At 50.3% G+C, this 21124-nt stretch overlaps 1 protein-coding gene across 1 annotated transcript; it reads right to left on the bottom strand.

Moving 5' to 3' along the window:
* Positions 1 to 22: 22 nt before the first annotated feature.
* On the bottom strand, positions 23 to 20956 carry SMO (smoothened, frizzled class receptor). The gene is made up of 12 exons (XM_082631615.1): positions 20085 to 20956; positions 8589 to 8794; positions 7664 to 7873; positions 7247 to 7419; positions 6687 to 6906; positions 6468 to 6591; positions 5069 to 5161; positions 3916 to 4024; positions 2924 to 3109; positions 2338 to 2486; positions 1735 to 1869; positions 23 to 1518 (listed from the first exon to the last, which is right to left on the bottom strand). Exons 1-12 carry the CDS (start codon positions 20413 to 20415, stop codon positions 1106 to 1108), a joined length of 2349 nt encoding a protein of 782 aa, XP_082487741.1. The 5' UTR covers positions 20416 to 20956; the 3' UTR covers positions 23 to 1105.
* Between the last annotated feature and the right edge of the window lie 168 nt (positions 20957 to 21124).

Raw genomic sequence — 21124 nt, 5'->3', positions numbered from 1 at the left:
ATGGAAAGAAGCACATCAAGAGTTTATACAAAAACCTTTTATTTACTGTTTATATTTTGTCTCCCTATCCCTACCCCCTGATCTGGAACCCAGCCAGCTGCTAAGGCTTCCTGCTGTCTGGTTCTTGAAACTGGGTCCTCGGATGGGGGTTATGGGAGGTGGGAACTTCTTCACCCACTAGTTGTGGAAGTTGAAGGAAGCTTTTCTGCCTGGCTGAAGTGTCAGTAGCTTCCCAGGGGAGCCCCTCAAGTCAGAGGATCCATCCCCCACTGGACAGATACAGGAAAAGATAACATGCATCTCTTGGAGGCCCAGAGGCTCCCCGTCACTCACTGCTTCTAGGCCACGCCAGGCTCCATAGCTGAACCAATCTCTCACCTGGAGATGGAGCCCAGCAGCAAAGGGGTGGGGTTTGGGGGCAGGACAGACAATGCTGCGATGCTGGGTCCTAATCAACAAACAGGAAACGGGAAGAGGTTGGCCTGGTTGAACTGAAATGGGAAAGGGGAAGAAGGGTGCAGGAAAACCCAGGGTGGCTTAGTGGCCTGGAGTGGAGCCAGCTGGACACTTCATAAAGAAAGGTTACAGGCCCTTTGGGAGTAAGCACTCCCAGCCCCACAACCACCCTGAAGAGGGGGAAAGGAGCTCTGTCCTCCCATGGACAAAGGGCTAACGACACAAGCAACACTTCTGGTCTGAGAGTGCCAGGGAAGGGCACCCTCTGGCACCCAAAAGGGCAGCCTGCCTTGCTGGTCACCACAGCCCACTCTGAGTACCGTCACCCCTGCCTGCACCTTTACTGCCCACCACGAGCTCTGCATACCCCATGACCCCCACCGGAGACTGACGCTGCCAGCCAGGTGGGGCAGAAACAAGGACCCTGAGCTCCAGGGCCCTGCCCCGGGTAAGGCCTGTCCGTGGAGATGTCAGGGCTCTTTCCCACAGTCCTGCTGCCGTGAGCCAGACATACTGAACTCTCCTGGGAGGGCACTGGGCCCTCAGGTTCTCAGGAAGAGGAGACCCTGGAGAAGCACTCTCAGGCAGGAAGAAGAGCCTCCGAACGGTATTTGTTCCTCCTTCTTGTCCCAGGTCCTGCTCTCCAGGCTCAGAAGTCCGAGTCTGCGTCCATAAGTTCTGCGTCCATCAGGTTGGTGCGGGAGTGAATGGGCCCCAGCCCCGGCCGTCGGCCCTGAGCCCAGGCCATGGGGGCTGTGGCGCTGGGCTCTGGGCAGAAGGGGTTGGAGACCAGGGTCCAGGCTCCCTGTTGGTAGGATTCCCCAGCTCCCCAGGCACCTGCGGCCACCAGGCACTTCTGCCGGGGCAGCTGGGGCAGTCGAGGGACAGCACTGGAGGCAGGGGCAGGGCCCGGGGCGGGGTGGTGGAGCTCAGGGGGCGACACCAGCGGGCACACCTCCTTCTTCCTCTTCCTCCGCTTCTTCCTCCGGCCCAGGCGCTTCTCCAGCTCTGGGGAGATCTCTGCCTCCACCAGCCACAGGTTGGCTTTTTCCTCTGGGGGGACTGACAGTGGGAGAGAGAACGGGAGCCTGGGACGCTAACTCTGTCCACATCGTGCCTTCTCTCCTCGGGGCCCTACTCTTTTAGCTCAGGAACCCACACTTTAGATCCTCCAAGGCTTTTCCCTCCCCTCCCCTGCTGGCAGCCCCTGGCACTCCAGTCCCAGGAACCTCCAGCCTCTACGTCCCCCACCTTCCTACAGAAGCTGGAACCCCATACCTGGAGTTGCCACAGGGGTGACAGACACATCCTGGGGCAGTATGGCTCCTCTCCGGGCCACCATCTTGGTGACATGCTGGGCCCAGGCAGAGGACACATCGGCCGAGGGCTCATTGAGGTCAAAGGCCAAACCTGCTGTGGGGATGGAAGGAAAGGATAAGGTACCATGACCGCCCAGGCCCCCACAATGACCGCTCCTCCCTTATTTAGCACCATTCACCATCCCCCAACCCATGGCTCCCACTCGACTTAGCACAGAAAGCCCGCCCTAGTGAACACAACGATCTCTACCCATCCCCAGTCTGAAGAGACGGGTCTCACGAGAGGCCAGAAATGGAACCTGACTTCCCGTAGCCCAGGGAGAGAACAGTTGGAGAAGACGGCTGAAGGCGAGGGAGATGAGTCCTTTGGAACCAAAGCACCAGCAAGCAAGATCCAGGGGCAGGAACAGAGAGGGGAGAGTGGCCTGGGATGGGGGCAGGGTGGGGACTGGAGGAGAACCAGTGTGTGAGAGAGAGGAGGGAGCCATTCCTCACAGCCTTCCCAACAGTCCATGAGGCCACACCAGCCTAGAAGGAAACTGGGAATGGGGTGGAAGCTCACCCACAGGCCCGTCGTGGGAGACAGTGTGCATGCTGAAGGAGAGCTCCTGGCCTGGGTTCTGCAGCAGCTCGCGCCGCTTGGAGAAGGCCTTGGCGATCATCTTGCTCTTCTTGATCCGTTTAGGCTCATCGTCACTCTGCCCCGTCAACCTGAGGGCAGAAAGGGTGGGGGAAGGGGCATGGAGGGGCAGCTGCTTCCCCTCAAACCTTGCAAAAGACCAGCGGATCCGTTCCATCCAGGAAAGGAGCCTCCAGACGGCCTCAAGGACCCTGAGGGGTAGAGGCCTTCTGTGCCAAAAAGGGGGCCTAGAATGCAGGGCTCCTGCGCTCCGTTCTCAAATCACTCCACTCTTAGAAGACACCGGCAGCTGGCTCAGCCCTTGGCCCATCCTCCCAAGGACAGGAGGCGTCACCAGGGGGCAGTGGTGAGCCGCAGAAAAGGCCGCTTTCGGCGGCTCAGGGCAGGCCCTTAGAAATCACACCTGCTCAGAGCTGTGCTGGGACACATGAGACCAGACAAAGCCTAACAGACGCCGAGGCTGAGAGGACAAGGCAGCAGGGTCAGGACAGGCTGCTGCTGACCCCACCTGCACCAGGTGCGCCTCCAGATGAGCAGCGTGGCCTTGGTCCAGACCCAGGTGCTCATGGCAATGCCGGTCCCAAACATGGCAAATAGGTTGATCTTCTCCACCAGGAGGCTAGGGCGATTCTTGATCTCACAGTCGGGGATGGGTTTCTTGGTGGGCAGCCCGATGGTCACATTGGCCTGGCACCTGTGGTGAGGGGTAGTACACAGTTGAAGCTTTCTAAGTCTCCTGGGTGGGTGCCCAGACAATCAATCCAAACACTTTAGAAAGAGGGAAGCCCACAGCCCTGATTTGCAATCCTGGGTGATCATTAGAGTCACCTGGGAGCTTTTAAGGACTCCTGATGTCTGGGCCACACCCCAGACAATTAAATCAAATCTCTAGGGGAGGGACGTAGGCATCGGTGTGGTGTAAAGCTTCCCACGCTGGAAGCTGGAGTCTTTAAGGAAGAGTCTGAAGCAGTCAGATTTTAATGAGCATTTTAACTGCTATTCTTGGTATCGGTAGGTACTGCACTTCTTTAAGCAGCTGAGATGTGTTACCTTCTCAGATTCATCCTCATTGTAACACAAAAAAGCACAGGCAAAACCAGAAAACATTAATGGGCTGTTAACCTATGGTAGAGAGGTAACTACTTCTGTGCAGGGATTTGCAATAAGCTCTGTAAATAGTCTATGAGAAATAACAAGCAACTTCTGTGGCCAATGCAAGAGTCAGTTGGAGAAGCCAAAACACACGATGGCTTAACAGTTACAAACATACCAGCCAGAGAGCCTTGGGGGTGAAAGGGAAGGGTGGAGCTGGGCAGGGACCCAGAGGGCTGTCTGCCGTGTTTGCAAATTACAGAACAACTATCAGCTTAAGCGCCCAGAGCAAGATGGGCAGTTTCTCTTGTCCTCTGAGGCAGGGACCTGGCAGACCCCTGCTGGACAGCAGAGGAGGGTCTCCAGCTCCCACCACTGCTGCCCCCAAGCCTCCAGCCCCCCACTCACAGCACGTAGTCCCGGAAGCTGCGCTCCCACTCAGCCTGGTTGAAGAAGTCGTAGAAGTGGCAGCTGAAGGTAATGAGCACAAAGCCAAAGGCCAGGAAGCCAAAAATGCCTGCGGAGGGACAGGGGTGGGACAGGGCGTCACCAATCCCAGGTATGGAGGCAGCAGTGGGCCTGAAAGACAGCTGAGTCTGGGGTGAATTCGTGCTGGGCTCAGTTTAAGAGCTGTTTTCTCTACAAACGTATGGTTACCAAAGGGGAAAGTGGGGGAGGGATAAATTAGGAGTTTGGGATTAGCAGATAGAAACTACTATATATAAAATACATAAACAACGTGGTCCTACTGTATAGCACAGGCAACTATAATCAATATCCTATGATAGGGGCTTCCCTGGTGGCGCAGTGGTTGAGAATCCACCTGCCAATGCAGGGGACATGGGTTCGATCCCTGGTCTGGGAAGATCCCACAGGCTGCAGAGCAACTAAGCCCATGCACCACAAGTACTGAGCCTGTGCTCTGGAGCCTGCAAGTCACAACTACTGAGCCCAAGTGCCACAACTACTGAAGCCTAGAGTCCCTGCTCCGCAATAAGAAGCCCACGCACCACAACGAAGACCCAATGCAGCCAAAAATAAAAAAATAAATTCAATAAATAAGAAATTTTTAAAAAAAGATTACATGAAAACCTAAAAAAAATCCTGTGTTAAACAATAATGGAAAAGAATATGTCTATATCTATATCTGAATCACTTTGCTGTATACCAGAAATTAACACATTATAATTCAAGTATACTCCAATAAAAAAATTTTAAAAAGAACTGTTTTCTCCAAAATAAGACAAGATTTTGGAGGTGCTTAAGGCCACTCTGGGAGGGTCCCAGCAGGAGGGAAGTAGACATGAGGAAGCAGTCTTGGCATGAACTTGAATTCTTCCAACTGAGAAAGGAGCTACCTTCTCTTTTTTTTTTTTTGCTACCTTCTCTTTTCAGCTGCTACCACCACCACCATCAGCACCAACACACACACACACACACACACACACACACACACACACACGGCCTTATCTTGCCTTCCTGGCTGCTAACTTGCCCCACAATGTACTTCAGCCTGCAAGACTCTTCCCCAGAGGGTGTAGCGTTGGGATGGCACACTCACCCAGGCGCAGCATGGTCTCGTTGATCTTGCTGGCTGCCTTCTCGCTCAGCAGCCCAGGGTGGTTGCTCTTGATGGAGAACAGGGTCATGACTCCTGAACAGAAGGGAGATGGCAGACATTAGTGGAGGCCAGGCCACTCTCCTGGGAGGAATAGGTGCATGGCGGGGAAGGGCCCCATGGTCCTAGAGTCCCAGGTCTGATGACTTCTGGGCTGATTTAAAGCTTGGGGAACTGGAGACACTGGAGCACAGCTGGTGGCAGATGTGCCATGGTCTGGAAAGACTTGGGCAGGGCACAGACAGTCAGTGGAGACGAAAGATGCCTCAGTCCTGGTCCGGCCTCCCCAAGTAAGGCAGCAGGTCAAAGCTATTATGATGGAAAAGGCCTAAGAAGAGACTCCAGGACAGTGCTGTCCAAGAGAAATATAATGTGAGCCACATTCATAATCTCAAATTTCCTAGAAGCCACCTTCAAAAAATAAAGGGACACAAATGAAGCTAACTTCAATATATTTTATAAACAATATATCATTGTTTATGACATTATCATTTCAACATGTAATCCATATAACAAATTGTTAATGAGATAGTTTACTTCTGCATGTGCTGAGTCTTTGAAGTGCAGTGTGTATTTTATACTTATGACACATCTCAGTCTGGATTAGTTTCAACACACGTGGCTAGTGGTTCACACTAGCCACACAGGATCACACAGATACAAAATATGAATCAGAGGCTCAGCCACTGCCAAAGAGAGGGAAACGAGGTGGGCTGAACAGAAGACTGATAGTGCAGGGGGAGGAAACTGAAGTTTACAAAGAACACTCAACGAAAATGAGCTAAGATACGGAGGCTTATTGCGGAGGTGGCAGATTGAGACAGGGAAATGAGGAAACAGAGAATCTGCGCATGTTGTGAAAACTCTGTGTGTGTGTGTGTGTGTGCGCGTGCGCACTCGTACTACGAGCAGAAAGGAGAAATGAAGCTCCAAAGACTGAGCATGTATATAAATTCAGGGTGCACGCACGTGATTGAAGGCTCCCAGTTGACCCATGCAGACAGGGTGGTTACTCAGGGTGTTCACCACACAAGGGCATCTGGCCAGGGCTGACCAGGGGCTGGAATCCAGCCCAAGCTCCACTCAACAAGCCATGATCCCTGGCACAAAGCTGGAGTAAGGGGAGCATTTTTCTGACCTGCAAAAAGGTGCTGCCTGCACCAAGTGCCGTGGTGCTGAGCCTGCCCGTGGGCACCTTCCCCTTTGCACCAAGGTCCTGCACGAGGCAGCTGAGGTCCCACCTCGAAGGCAGCAGAGCTGGCAGCTCCTGGCTCCTACTTACACAGAGCAGATGCTCAGCACATTTTGCTGCCCGACCAGTCCTGGCCCGGTCTTCACTCACCTCGGATGAGGAAGTAACCTCCCACAATGAGCACCAGGCCGATTGGGGCCAGCACGAAGCCAGCACGGTATCGGTAGTTCTTATAGCCCACAAAACAGATGCCGCTCACAGAGTCCCCATCCACCTAGAGCAGGAAGGGGTGGGGGGACAGAGTCAGTCACTGTCTCCCTCACCCAAGTCCGCCCCACTCAGATCCCCACCCCCTACCAGTCACTATACCTGGGCCACGGCGAGGATTGCCACAGTGAGGACAAAGGGGAGCGACCAGGTGAGAAGGTGGAAGTAGGAGGTCTTGCCCGAGAGAGGCTGGTAGGTGGTCCCCAGGGCTTTGAAGGAGGTGTGCCAGGCATAGGTGAGGACCACAAACCAGACGACGCCGGCCATCAGGGCATAGTACACGATGACGAAGATGATGACGCAGGACAGGGTCTCGTTGGAGCTGCACAGACATGTGGAGCGTCATTTGGGGCAGTCGTTCTGTACTCCCTCTACGAAGTCTCTCCACCCTGTCCCCAGTCCCCTGGCTTCTAAGGTCTGGAGGTTCCCTAGCAGTCAGGGCTCGGAGACCAGGCTCAGGTCAGAAGTGAAGAGGATACAGAAGATGCCCCTTTGAACAGATGCAAACAGTCCAGGCTCTAATGCTGGAGACCTTGGGTGCAACAAGGCAAAGCTGAATCCCACGCTGAACTCTCCGTTTCAAGACCTACCTGCCCCTTTTGTGGAAAACGCACATCAGCCTCTTCCCCTCACCCTCGCCTCTGGGTCCTCAAGACACCTACGTGGGCTCCCCAAGCCTCATGGTGCCATCAGCACGGCAGACGATCTCCCGGCGGGCACCGTCCATGAACTGGGCCAGCCAGCCAATGCTGCCCACGAAGAAACACGCGTTGACGTAGAAGAGAATGACAGCAGGGTAACGATTGGAATTCCGCCAGTCAGCCACAAATGTGGCCTAGAAGAGAGAAGTGGGGCCCATTCTGTGAGGTTAGGGTTGTTCTGCTGCCCTTATCTGAACCCCCGGACCCCTCTTATCGCCACCCTTCCCCGAGGACCCCTGCCAAGTCCTCCTCCCCCCTCTCCCAGAGCCCAGACTCTCTCAGTGACAATCGGCTCCCTTCCTACTTTATAGGCTGCCTGAGGGTCCTGGGCCCTGCCGCTGCCCTGACCCTCCACCCATGGGCCTGCCTTCCGCTGACCAGGGTGAAGAGCGTGCAGAGGCCCGTGACGGCCCCGAAGGCCGCGATGTAGCTGTGCATGTCCTGGTGCTCGGCCTCGGTGAAGAGCGGGTTCTGGCACTGGATCCCACAGCCCTCCACGTCCTCATACCAGCTCTTGGGGTTGTCAGTCCGAACCAAGGGAGCCTCACATTGGCCCGAACTGTTGAACTTGATGTTCTGCACCTCATTCTGGCAATGAGAGAAGAGGAGAAAGTGCACAGGGGAGCAGCAGGCTCGGGGGACCTTTGGTTTAATAAGAGGCGCGAAGGTAGCATGGCAGAGAGGTCAAGAGCACAGGCGCTGCAGACAACCTTCCAGCATTTGAATCCTAGCCTTGCCACTCATGACTGCATAGCTTGGGGCAAATTATTTGACCTCTCTGTTAGCTCAGTTTCCTGATCTATAGGATAGCAATACTTACTTCATGGTGTGGTCTAAGGGTTAAATGAATAAATAAATGTAAGATGTTTATAATAGTATTTGGAAGGTAATAAATAATAATAATTAGTATTACTACCATCATCATTATTATTATTAATGTGCTGTCCTTCATCACCCAGAACTAGATCACATCCCCGTCTTGGTGTCTCTTAGCTGTTTTACACGTGCAAGCCTTGACTCCCTAAATACACAATAAACTTCCTGAGCATGGGTTGGTCATTCATGACTCCTGTAACTCCCTATCACCTAACAGAGTGGGTGCTCAAAAATCTTTTCATAAATAGATAATCCTGATAGACTGGCTCAGCTTGGCGAGCTTCAGTTTGGGCCTGTGGCTCACTGACGCCATGGCTGTAGACGTGGGATCTCCAAGAAGAGAAGGCGCTGAACTCCTCTGCCCCTGCTGGGCCCTGTCCTGTGCCTGGTCCTGCCCAGCCCAGACCCTGCCCCACACAGCACTTACCGGGCAGCCCTCGGGGAAGTGGTCGGGGGTGCAGCGCAGGAAGTCGGGCCAGCCCCGCTCCCTCTCCACAATGGCACAGGGGCCACGGGTGGCCTGGCAGAGGGTGCGGCTGGGCAGTTCCACCCGGTTGTTCTCACACTTTGGCATGTACACAGCACACAGCAGGGGCTGGATCACTGCCCAGCAGCGGGGGGCGTTCCGGAGGCCTGGGGGTAGCGACAGTGTGGACACATTGCAGTGAGGACCCCTCATCACTCTGACCCACAGACAGACGTAGCTGCACCACTGTTCCCCGGGCCTAAGGCATCCCTCTTTGCCACGCTGCAGGCCATGACTGCTCAGGACGGTCAGGCACGGCGTTTCTCAGCAGGGCATTTAGGCTTGACCGTTCTTTGTGCTGCAGGAGTGTCCCAGGTACCGCAGGACATTTGGCATCCCTAGACCCTGCCCACTAAATGCCAAGAGAACCCCTAAGTCCTGGTGACAGCCAAAATATTCTCCTCACCCCTCCCACTCCAGGGTGGGGATTGGAAGAAGCCTGAAGAGGAACGTCTGGGACGCTGGTGATGTTCTATTTCTTGATCTGGTTCTGGTTTTATGGGTGATTTTACTTTGTGAAAATCAAACTGTGCACTTTTCTCTGTGTATATTACAATTCAATCAAAGTTCTTAAGAAACAGCCCCCATTTCCAAATGCCCCACTGACGGAACGTTAGCACCTCTGGCTGAGAACCCCAGGTCAATTTACCTTTTACTTTTTCAGGGACATTGTTAAAACCTTCTACAGCCCACAGGGAAGGAGTGTTGTGGGACCCACCCTCACAGGGCCCGTGCACCAGAACCAGGAGTTGCTTCCCCTTGCCCAGACCCCAGGACCCTTGTTCCTCTTACCAAGCCGAGGTGAGATAGAGAACAGGTTGGAGCTTAAGAAGAGGTAGTCAGGGGAGCCAGGTACTCCAAAGCCAGAGGAGGAAACAGGAAATCAGATGGAGAGAAACAGAGGAGGCTGTGTCCAGTGCACAGGGAGGAAAGGCGTTGTCAGCCAGAAAGAAACAGGTGGAGGTCTCCCAGCACCCCTACCCCAGCCCAGGCCTCTACCCTGCTCTCCCTGTGGCTGGGCTCACTCAGCATTCTACCCCCTTCGCCCCTCCCGAATCACCCCTGCTTCAGGAACGCCTATTTCCCAAACAAGAAGTTGTATTAGGAGAAGCTTCTGAGGATGTGAGAGCCAACGTGGGTGACTGCCCAGGCTGGGGGTGGTGTGAGCAGGTAACTGCTCTTTTTGGGAGGAAGGTAATAGAGCAGAGGGATAAGGAGCATGGCCACTGCAATGAGCCTGCCTGGGTCCAATTCGTGGCTCTGTCATTTCCTGGCTGTGTGATCTTAGACAAATTACTTTATCTCTAGCCTCAGTTTCCTCATCTGTGAAATGGAGATAATATTGAATAGACTTACCTTGTGGAACTGTGGTGTAGAGTGAGATAATGCATCAAATGTGCTTACCTGTCATGTACTAAGCACTCAAGAGGTATTAGCTGTTACTATTAGTAATCTGAGGCCTCTGACCATTCACAGCTCTCACTAGACAAAACCTATTCCAAGGGTGCAGAGCAAGTTCCTGTCACTTAAGAAGCAATGTCCTTGGGCAACGGTTCTCAGACCTGACTCAAATCAGAATCACCTGGAGGACCTTTATCACTCTAGATGGAGAACCCAGTCTCAAAGATTTTGGCTGAGAGGGTGTGGGTGGAGGACACAGCAGTGGTTGCCAGGAGCTAGGGTAGGAGAGGGCTCTGCCTACTAAGGGGCAACACGAGGGAACATTTGGGGGTGATGGGACTGTTCTCTATCTTGAATGTAGTGGCTGCATCCAGAACTCTGTGCGTTTGTCTAAACTCATAGAACTGTGACAAAAAGGAAAAATGAATTTTACTGGATGCTTATTAAGCAATATATTTTAAATGTGGAGGGGCTCCCTAGAGTAATATGTATTTTAGAGGAGCAACAGGCAGATGCTTAATAAAAATACTGTGGGGACTTCCCTGATGGTCCAGTGGTTAAGAATCCGCCTTCTGGGACTTCCCTGGTGGCACAGTGGTTAAGAATCCGCCTGCCAATACAGGGGACACGGGTTCCACCCCTGGTCCTGGAAGATCCCACATGCCGCGGGGCAACTAAGCCCGTGCGCCACAACTACTCAGCCTGCGCTCTAGAGCCTGTGAGCCACAACTACTGAGCCCACGTACCACAACTGCTGAAGCCCACGTGCCTAGAGCCCGTGCTCCACAACAAGAGAAGCCACTGCAATGAGAAGCCCGCATACCACAACAAAGAGTAGCCCCCGCTCGCTGCAACTAGAGAAAGTCCACGTGCAGCAGTGAAGACCCAGCACAGCCAAAAATAAATAAACAAACAAATAAATAAATTTATTAAAAAAAAAAAAAGAATCCGCCTTCCAATGCAGAGGACACAGGTTTGATCCCTGGTCAGGGAACTAAGATCCCACATGCCGCGGGGCAACTAAGCCTGATCGCCTCAACTAGAGATCCCGCGTGCTGCAACTAAGACCCAACACGGCCAAAAATAAAATAAAATAAATTAATTAAAAAATAAATATTTTTAAAAAATACTGTGGAATATGGGCTGGCCTTAGTGACTTTCTCGACCAATAAAATGTGGTGGAAGTGATGTTCTCAGACTCTCAAGCCTGGATAATAATAATAAGCCATTTGGCTTTTGCCTGGGTCTCTCTTGGAACACTTGTTCTTGGATCCCAGTTGCCATGAAATAAGACCAACTAACCGGAGGCTGTCCTGCTGGAGAGGCTTGGTGGAGAAACCACATAGAGAGGCCCTGGGGCCAAAAAAAGAAAGAGAAAGAAATGCTGGGTTTTTCAAGTTCCCAGCTTTTCCAGTTATCCCAGTGAAAGCCACAGATATCAGGGAACAAAAACAAGCCATCCCTGCTGAGTGCTGTCCAGACTGCAGATTCATGAGCAAAAGGAATGGTTCTTGTTTTAAGCCACCAAGATTTGAAGTGGTCTGTAATATAGCAATAAACAACCAGAACCCACACACACACTCACACATAAACAATATTGTGTTATTTTTCTGGAATTTGTGATATTTGTGATAATTATCAGCTTTTTAAACGTGTAATTTGTTTTTCTTTTTATCTCATTTTAAATATTGTTTTTTTCTTCTTTTTTGTGGTACGCGGGCCTCTCACTGTTGTGGCCTCTCCCGTTGCGGAGCACAGGCTCCGGATGCACAGGCTCTGCGGCCATGGATCATGGGCCCAGCCGCTCTGCGGCATGTGGGATCTTCCCAGACCGGGGCATGAACCCGTGTCCCCTGCATCGGCAGGCAGACTCTCAACCACTGAGCCACCAGAGAAGCCCTAAATATTGTTTTGTACTTTAAAAATAAATTACCCGAGGAAAAAACAGATTATTAAATAAATATTAAAAGACAATTGAGGAGGCATCTAAGGAAAAAATAAGTTGAATCCTTACCCCATTTCTTACATAAAAATAAATTCCAGATGAATCAAAAATAACTACATTATTTTAAGAAATCAGAGTACTAGAAGAAAAAGTGGAAAATGTTGTTTTAAATCTTTGAGTGGAGAATGCATTTTGAAGTATGACACAAAACTCAGAAGTTTTGAAATAAAAGATTTAAAGAAAAGCCTTCAGAAAAATAGATAAATTCAGTAGGGTAAAAAGCAAACATGATAAGAAAAGCAACACACTGAGAAAATATATTTCCAATACATATCACAGGTAAAGAATTACTTTCCTTACATGCATAAAGCTCTTCCAAATCAATAAGAAATTCATAATCCTATAGAAAAATGGGCAAAAGACAAACAACAGAAAATACAAATGGCCTTTAAAAACATAAAGAGATGCTCAGTCTCACTCATTAAATGTGAAATAAAACTACGATGACATATAACTTTTTAACCTTTAGAAGGATAAAGATCAAAACATTTGAAAATGCTGTACTGGCAAGAGTCGGGGGGAAACTGGCACTTTTGTATATTTTTAGTAGGACTAAAAATTAGTTAACATTTGTGGAGACTATTTGACATTAGCTGTAAAATGTTATACTAGCAATTCCACTTCACACGTTCACAAAAATTGTATATAAGATTATTCATTGCAGTACTGTTTGTAATAACAAGAGTAGAAATGTCCTTAATATTTAGCCATCAATAGTAGACCCACTAAATAAAATATCACACATCAATATAATAGCACACTATCCAAGGTTGAACTATTTGCAATGAAATGGAACAATCTCCAATATGTCTTGTTTAATGGGTACAGCTGAGTGGAGAACAGCCTGGAGAGCTGCTACTGGTTATGGGAGGAAAAAAGAATAAGGACACATCTACATCTGTACATATGTTAGATATCAATAAAAAAATACACACAAACCAGCGTTGGTGGTTGCCTGTGGGAAGGGAAATGGGTAGCTGGAAACAGAAGTGGAAGGATTTAACTTTTGCTACTTTCGAATTTTGTACTGTGTTCATATACTACCTATTTTATTAAAGTAATTAAGCTTAAAAAATAAATATGCAAGTTACTGGGATGCAGGAAGCTCCCCAGCGAAGAAAAGGGAATGAAACTGGAAACAAGAAGAAAGGGGACATCAGCTTTATCTGTTTTGTTTTCTTTCTTTCTCTTTTTCTGTCTTTTTTTTTGGGGGGGGGAGCTGCAAGTCTTAACCACTGGACCGCCAGGGATTTCCCTTGTTTTATTTCTTTAATAAAATATGAAACAAACAAAAAAAAAACAGACACAGGTGTTATATTAGTCTCTGCATTTTTCTATATTTATACACTTTAAAAATAACATTTGCCGGGCTTCCCTGGTGGCGCAGTGGTTGGGAGTCCGCCTGCCGATGCAGGGGACATGGGTTCGTGCCCCGGTCTGGGAGAATCCCACATGCCGCGGAGCGGCTGGCCCCGTGAGCTATGGACGCTGAGCCTGCGCATCCGGAGCCTGTGCTCCGCAACGGGAGAGGCCGCAACAGTGAGAGGCCCACGTACAGCAAAAAAATAAAAAATAAATAAAATAAAAATAAAAATAAAAAAATAACATTTGCCACAATTTAAACTTTAAAAACAAATTTTTTTATGTGTGATTCTGATGATCAGTCAAGTTGAAAATCGTTGTTTCAAGAATGGTTTAGCATTAGAAAATTTCATCAGGACCTCCCTGGTGGCACAGTGGTTAAGAATCCACCTGCCAATTCAGGGTACATGGGTTCGAGCCCTGTTCCAGGAAGATCCCACATGCCACGGAGCAACTAGGCCTGTGCATCGCAACTACTGAGCCTGCACTCTAGAGCCTGTGAGCCACAACTACTGAACCCACGTGCCACAACTACTGAAGTCCATGTGCCTAGAGCCCGTGCTCCACAAGTGAAGCCATCACAATGAGAAGCCCACACACCCCAGTAAAGAGTAGCCTCCACTCACAACTAGAGAAAGCCCGTGCGTAGCAACGAAGACCCAACACAGCCAAAAATAAATAAATGAATAAATAAATTTTTAAAAAAGAGAAAATTTCATCAATGCAATTTACCATGTTAACAGATAAATGAAGAAAAAAATCATATGATCATCTCAATAGATACAGAAAAAGTAGTTGATAAAATTCAATGTCCATCCATGATAAAAATAATAATTGGCAAATTAGGAATAGAAGAAAATTTCCTTAATCTGATAAAATATTTATAACAACAAGAGACCTACACCAACCATCATATTTAATGGTGAAGGGTAGAAAAGCTTTCTCTTTAGAATGAAGAAAAAGTCAAGGATGAAAGATGCTACTATTTAAAAAAATTTTTTTTTGATGTGGACAATTTTTTTTAAGTCTTTATTGAATTTGTTACAATATTGCTTCTGTTTTATGTTTTTGGTTTTTTGGCCACGAGGCGTGTGGGATCTTAGCTCTCCAACCAGGGATTGAACTCACATCCCCTGCACTGGAAGGTGAAGTCTTAACCACTGGACCTCCAAGGAGGTCCCAGTGCTGCTACTATTACCACTTCTTTTTTTTTTTTTTAATGGCCATATTATTTTACTTTTGGCTGCGTTGGGTCTTCGTTGCTGCGCGTGGGGTTTCTCTAGTTGCAGCGAGCAGGGGCTACTCTTCATTGTGGTACACAGGCTTCTCACTGCGGTGGCTTCTCTTGTTGTGGAGCATGGGCTCTAGGTGCACGGGCTCAGTAGACACCTCCAGGACATTGTTAACTAGAAGTGGTAGGGCTTCCCGGATGGTCCAGTGGGTAAGAATCCACACTCCCAATGCAGGGGGCCTGGGTTCGAGCCCTGGTCAGGGAACTAGATCCCACATGCATGCCACAATTAAGAGATCCTGCATGCCGCAATTAAGAGATCCTGCGTGCCACAACTAAGACCTGGCGCAGCCTAAATAAATGAACAAATATTTTTTAAAAATGTTTAAGAACAACAAAATAGATAAATAAATTGTGATGTGTTCTACAATGGAATACTATTCAGCAATGAAAAATAAGCTGCAACAACATAGATGAATTTTACAAAATAATGTAGAGCAAAAGAAATGACATAAAAGAATACACACAGCATGATTCCACTTGTATAAAGTTCAAAAACATGCAAAACTGAAATACACTGTTTAGGGATTCCAAAACTAGATGGTAAAACTATGGAGGAAAGAGGAAACAATTATCAAAAACATCAGGGCAATGGTTACTTCTAGAAGAGGAGGGAGGGGGATGTGATTGGAAAAAACAAAGAGGGAGCTCCTGGGGGGGCCCCCACCATCACTTGACTCAGGTGTCACTTTATAATTATTTGTTATTTAGTACCTCTGTGTCTTATTCACCTTCTGTATACATGCTACATTTCACAATTTAAAACTTAACAATCTGATGCAAAAATGAAAACTTGGGCCCGTGGGTATTTCTCTGTATTTTTATACTTTCTAAAAAGGTATATTTCTAGAATGATTCTGATCATCAGCCAGGTTTGAGAACAGCTCTAAGGAAATTCTTCCTGATCTACCCCTGCAAACAACCTACCATCACCAACAACAGACCTCCTCTCAGTCTCTCAACTAAGTGTCTGGGAGGCAAATGAGAAACTCCTCCCAGCTTCTCCAGCTCTTTCCCACTGGCTGCCCTCGGCTGGGTGACAGGGCCGCACACCCCTGTGCGCACACACAGCACAGCAGTGGTCAAAGAGGCTACGTGCTGGCTCTCAGGGGCCTGTTTCTCTTGCCAGCCGCAGGTCTCTCTGCTTTCTTGCCCCATTTACCAAACCAACCAGATTTGGCTGAAGGTGGACCATGGCCTGGATAGTATGTTTGTCTGGGCAGCTTGGAATGCCTGAGAGGAGACATTTCAAGCTCTCCTGGGGAAAGATGCTGAGTGCCTGAAGAAGCGCAAGTCGAGAGAGTGGAAAGATATAGGAGAGACAGACCTGAGTTCTATATAAACCTAGAAATTGGCCCAACCTCAGCTGCAGACTTCCTCACTTGATGGCATGCTTCCAAAGGCTCAGCAATCTAGGCTGAGGAAGCTCATAGTGGGTACCTCTCTTCAGCAACTCTTATTCCAGATCTGCTGGGAATCTCCATATGGACATCCAATGAAGGCCTCTAATTCACATGGCCCATACTTTCTTTCTAAACCTCCTCCTTCTCTAGCATTCTCCAGCTTAGCGAAAGGGAATGATACCACCTTCCATCCAAGCCTAAAACCTGGGTCCTCCTGCTCTCTCATCAGCAAGTCCCATTGGTTCTACCTCTGAAACTCTGGGATCTATCCACTTCCTCCAAGCTGTTACTCCAGTCCTGACCGCCATCATCTCTCAGCTGGATTACTTCAACCATCCGCTAAACAAGCAAACAGGCTCCAGGATTTCCCTCCTCCTGTGGCTTCTTCACACAGTACTCAAAGAGATCGGTCTAAAATGCAAACGTGATTACATCTCTCTCTTGCTTAAAAGCCTTCAGTGGCTCCATACTATCTTCTGGAAAACAACCAAATTTCCTAATATGGGGTATGAATCCCTTTATTTTCTAATTCTCTAGGTCTTATCTCATATAATCCTATCCCTCAAATGCTTTGATCCAGCTCTACTGAAATTTTTATACTTCCTTAAAAGTACCAAGCCCTCTCACCTCTACACCTTTGTGCATGCTATACCCTCTTCCTATCCTTCCCACCCAAATCTTCCTTGGCCCCAGTAATCCCTACTTATTTCTCAGGTTGTGGGTTAAATGTCAGTTCCTCTGGGGGTCTTCCTTTGCACCCCAGAGTCCTTTGTGTTCATTCAGCACCCCACCCGGTCACAATACCTCTCAGAGGTGTTGCTAAAGCCTGTTTAATTATCTGTCTTCGGATCCTGTCTGAATTCTTTGTCTATTTTTTTTTTTTTTGGTATTCTTTGCCTTTATCTGCCCCAGAACCTGATCCAGAATGACATATAGCAAGCACCCGACACCTAACTGAATGAATGAGTGGATAGCTGTGTACTCAGAACTCTGAGACTTTTAAAAAAGTAATGAAGTCTCTACTTTCAGAAGTTTACAGATGAAGACAACCTAAATCATCTTCACCCACAAAAACACCTCCAAGAGCCAGATGACACTGACCACGTCCAAAGCCAAATCAAGACCACCAGCTCAGGACAGGACAAATCACTAGCCAGAACCCCCAGCAGAAGGCTTGTCTGTGATTCTCACACTCGGCTCCAGTTCACTACCCACCCACTGACCCAGCTGGCACCAACTCCTGCTTCTGGCCCTACTTCATATAAAACATCCAGCAGAAAGACCAGACACAGAAAAAGAACACCCAGAACACATATGGGAATGGGACTGAGCTGAGGCAACATGGCAGCAGAGAAGAGCTCAGAATGAACTAAGGACCAGGGTTCAGTGCCGGCACCCCTGCAGGACCCTGCCCCACCAGAGCCACAGCTAGTGAGGTTCGAACCTACACAGCCAGCGGATGGTTCTGACTCCTCAACTTTCCTGCCAAAACCACTTCTGCCTGCTCAGCAGCTGCTCTCAGGAGTATGGGCTGGAGAGAGGTTCATACCCTTTCTGCCTGATTTGATGGAAACTACAGAAGGGCAGCATCACACATGCACTTAATTTAGGAGAATTCGACCATGGGCCCCTGCAAAATAAATAAATAAAAAGAGAGAGAGAGAATGAACACATATTCTCTCATAGTGTGAGCAACTCAGAACTGGGTGAGGTTCTAGTGCTGAGACTTTTTTTTTTTTTAAGGAACATTTATTTATTCATTTTTTGGCTGCGTTGGGTCTTCGTTGCTGCACGCAGGGTTTCTCTAGTTGCGGCGAGCAGGGGCTACTCTTCGCTGCAGTGCGCAGGCTTCTCATTTGAGGTGTCTTCTCTTGTGGCGGAGTACGGGCTCTAGGTGCGCAGGCTTCAGTAGTTGTGGCACGCGGGCTCAGCAGTTGTGGTTCACGGGCTCTAGAGCACAGACTCAGTAGTTGTGGGTAGTTGTGGCACATGGGCTTAGTTGCTCCGCGGCATGTGGGATCTTCCCAGACCAGGGCTCGAACCCGTGTCCCGTGCATTGGCAGGTGGATTTCTTTTTTCTTTTTTTTTTTTTTTTGCGGTACGCGGGTCTCTCACTGTTGTGGCCTCTCTCGTTGCGGAGCACAGGCTCCGGACGCGCAGGCTCAGTGGCCATGGCTCACGGGCCTAGCCGCTCCGCAGCATGTGGGATTTTCCCGGACTGGGGCACGAACCCGTGTCCCCTGCATCGGCAGGCAGACTCTCAACCACTGCGCCACCAGGGAAGCCCTGGCAGGTGGATTTCTTAACCACTGCACCACCAGGGAAGTCCTAGTGCTGAGACATTTAGATTTTCCATACAGCTGGCTCCTAAACTCACAGAAACCTTGTTTATACCTTTCTTTTGTGTATTTTAAAAAAATCCTTTCCCTCTTCTGCTCTTTTGCATTTATGTAATTTTAAAAACTAAAATTATATTTTCTATGTATGCACCTTCTTATATACTGTACATTACTATATGTTGCACATTCATACAAACATGTTACCATAAAAGAGTATGTATGCAAAATCACATAGACCTTATGTTGTGGCCATTTACGGATTTTTCAAAGCTACTGTTGATTACACATGGTTTCTGCCTACATGTTGACTTTAGAACCTGATACCCACAAAGGATGTGGCTCCACCATGGGTACCATCCTCCAGGTTCTTCCTCTGGCATCTGTACCAAGCCAGGAATGACATGACTTTGTCCAACATCCAGCAAAGACTCTGAGAACTCTAGTGGCCAACCTGACAATGACAGGCAGCCTACAAACACTCCCCTATCAGGATCCTTACCCGTCCCTGGGGCAGAACTGAGATGTGGGGCATCCAAGGCCTATCAAAAGACTGAGGGCTGCCAGGTCTGCTCCTGCCTTTTGATTTTATTTCCTGTTTCTTCAAGGACAATTTTGGAGTCACCCTAGCTACAAGCAAGGGGTGGCAAGGCCAGTTCCCTCCCCTTCTCTTTAGGTCCCCAGCCCAGAAGAGTGACAGGTGGGAAGCTAATCCACTCCACACTGCTAAAGGACCTGCTTGGGTTCAGTCTGCAGTTTTTCAGGCTGGGTCATAATCCCACCATGAGGTGAGGGTTCTGGGACCTCAGACCACCATGAAAGTATCCAGGGGGCTCTAGACATCCCACACTTAAGTGTCCTTCCTCAGCCCAGACCAGCCTGAGGGTCAAACTTCCAAGGAACCCACAAATGATCGTTAGAATAGTCTCATTCCTTCACAACCTCAGACAAGGAACCGGGTCCGCATTTTTCAGATGAGGAAACTGAAATCTCCTGTCAAAGCAAGACATGATCACTAGACTTCTGTCTCCCAAAACAATATTTCTGGAACTTTCTGGTTACCTTTTAATTACTCATCACCAGGGGTTTCTTACCCTTCACAAATTTCACTCAGTTCTTTCCCCCCACCCTCTCCCTCAATGCCTAAATCTTCTACCCCCATCTTCCCTTTTTCCTGCCAATTCGATTTCCCAGTTTCTTCTCCAAGGTCTAAACACCTCCTTGAATTTCCGAGGACCCCGCTTCCATAGTGGCACCTACGTGGAGCATCTCCTTTTCTTAAAAAAAAAAAAAAAAGTCCTTTCCTGTGGCTCAGAGCCACCATCCCCCTCGTTCTTGGGCCCCTCATTCCCCCTTTTCCTTTGCTAACCCACCCTGCTCAGGCCTTTGTGATCCGCTTCCTCAACTTCCTCGCCCTCCCGCCTCATCACCGACGGTCCCATCCTGCATACAGCCTGCCCCTAAAGTTTCAGACTCTGTTCTTGCAACTCTCCCGGGCGCTGCTCCCGCCCTCTCAAAAGCTCAGGCTTGAGCCTATTCTTTCCGAGAATCCCCGCATCCCATCACCACAGCCCCCGGCTCCGGCTCCCGCGCGCTTACCCGACCAGAGCACCAGCTTGCCGTGCGCTTCCTCCTGGGATTCCGAGTCCCCGGCCAGCAGAGTGGAGGTGGCCCCGTAGGGCAGCGCCGAGCCCAGGCACACGTTGTAGCGCAGCGGCTCGCAGGGGGCGGCCCGGCCGCAGTGGCTCAGCAGCGGCGGAGGGCCGGTCACGGCCGCGCTCCTTCTCGCGCTCCCGCCCGCGCTCCGCGGCCCAGGCCGGGTCGCGTTCCCGCTCAAGGCCGCCCCCCGGCCCGGGCCCCCCAGCAGCAGCAGCAGCAACAGCCCCAGGAGCAGGAGCGCCGGCCCCCGTGCGAGGCGGGCAGCGGCCATGGCCAAACCCGCCAACTCAGCAGAAGCCCTGGCGCCCCCGCCCGCTCTCCGGAGCCCCCAGGCCACACGCGCAACCCTTGGGGCCTCGGGGGCAGCTCAGGCGACCAGTGCGCCCCGCGAGTCCGGTGCCAGGCCCCCCCGGACGCTCTGCGCGCCGCGGGCCCTAGGCGCCCAACTTCGCAAACTTTGGAACCCGGGGCCCATGTTGGGCGGTGGAGGCTCGGGCCGGGATGCACAACTCTCTACCCCTTCGCCAGGCAATCCTAGTTATCTTCAGCTGCGGGAGCCCCCTGGGCCCCCAATCTCTAGCCCCATTCCTTCTCCCACCATTAAAACCACCTCCCGGCCCCGCGATGGAGGCCAGGCGCGGGCCGGGGGTGCTGGACTAGGTTCCCGGCTCCACCCTCGCGCCAGCCTGCGGCCCAGACGCCCACTTGGCTGCACTGTGCCGCAGCCCCGGGACTCTCCCCGCCAACTACCCGGCTCCTTTGTTGCTCTAGCTCGCTCGGCTCTCTGGAATGCACGGGCCGCGCCGGGCCAAGCCCGGCCCCCCCTCTTCTACGGCTGGGGGAGGGACTGGCCGAGGGAGGGAAGAGGAGGAGCTCGAGCTTCAGCGTCCCGGGCGCCCGGAGAGGCCAGGACCAGGGGCTCTGGTGACCCTGCCACTGTCTCGGGTCAAGAGATGGGTGCAAATCGTGGCCAGTAGTTG

The sequence above is a fragment of the Mesoplodon mirus genome, assembly GCF_964341445.2.
Source record: "Mesoplodon mirus genome assembly, chromosome: 9".
Taxonomy (NCBI): domain Eukaryota; kingdom Metazoa; phylum Chordata; class Mammalia; order Artiodactyla; family Ziphiidae; genus Mesoplodon; species Mesoplodon mirus.
Note: the sequence above shows the minus strand (reverse complement) of the source record. Positions and strands in the feature narration are given on the sequence as shown.

Excerpts from the sequence above, each read along its gene's own strand:
- SMO (XM_082631615.1), bottom strand. The coding sequence starts at position 20,415 with ATGGCCGCTGCCCGCCTCGCACGGGGGCCGGCGCTCCTGCTCCTGGGG. Across the intron at positions 7,420-7,663 it reads TCTGCACGCTCTTCACCCTG|GCCACATTTGTGGCTGACTG; the intron begins GTCAGCGGAAGG and ends TCTCTCTTCTAG. Across the intron at positions 1,870-2,337 it reads CTCCCACGACGGGCCTGTGG|CAGGTTTGGCCTTTGACCTC; the intron begins GTGAGCTTCCAC and ends CCATCCCCACAG.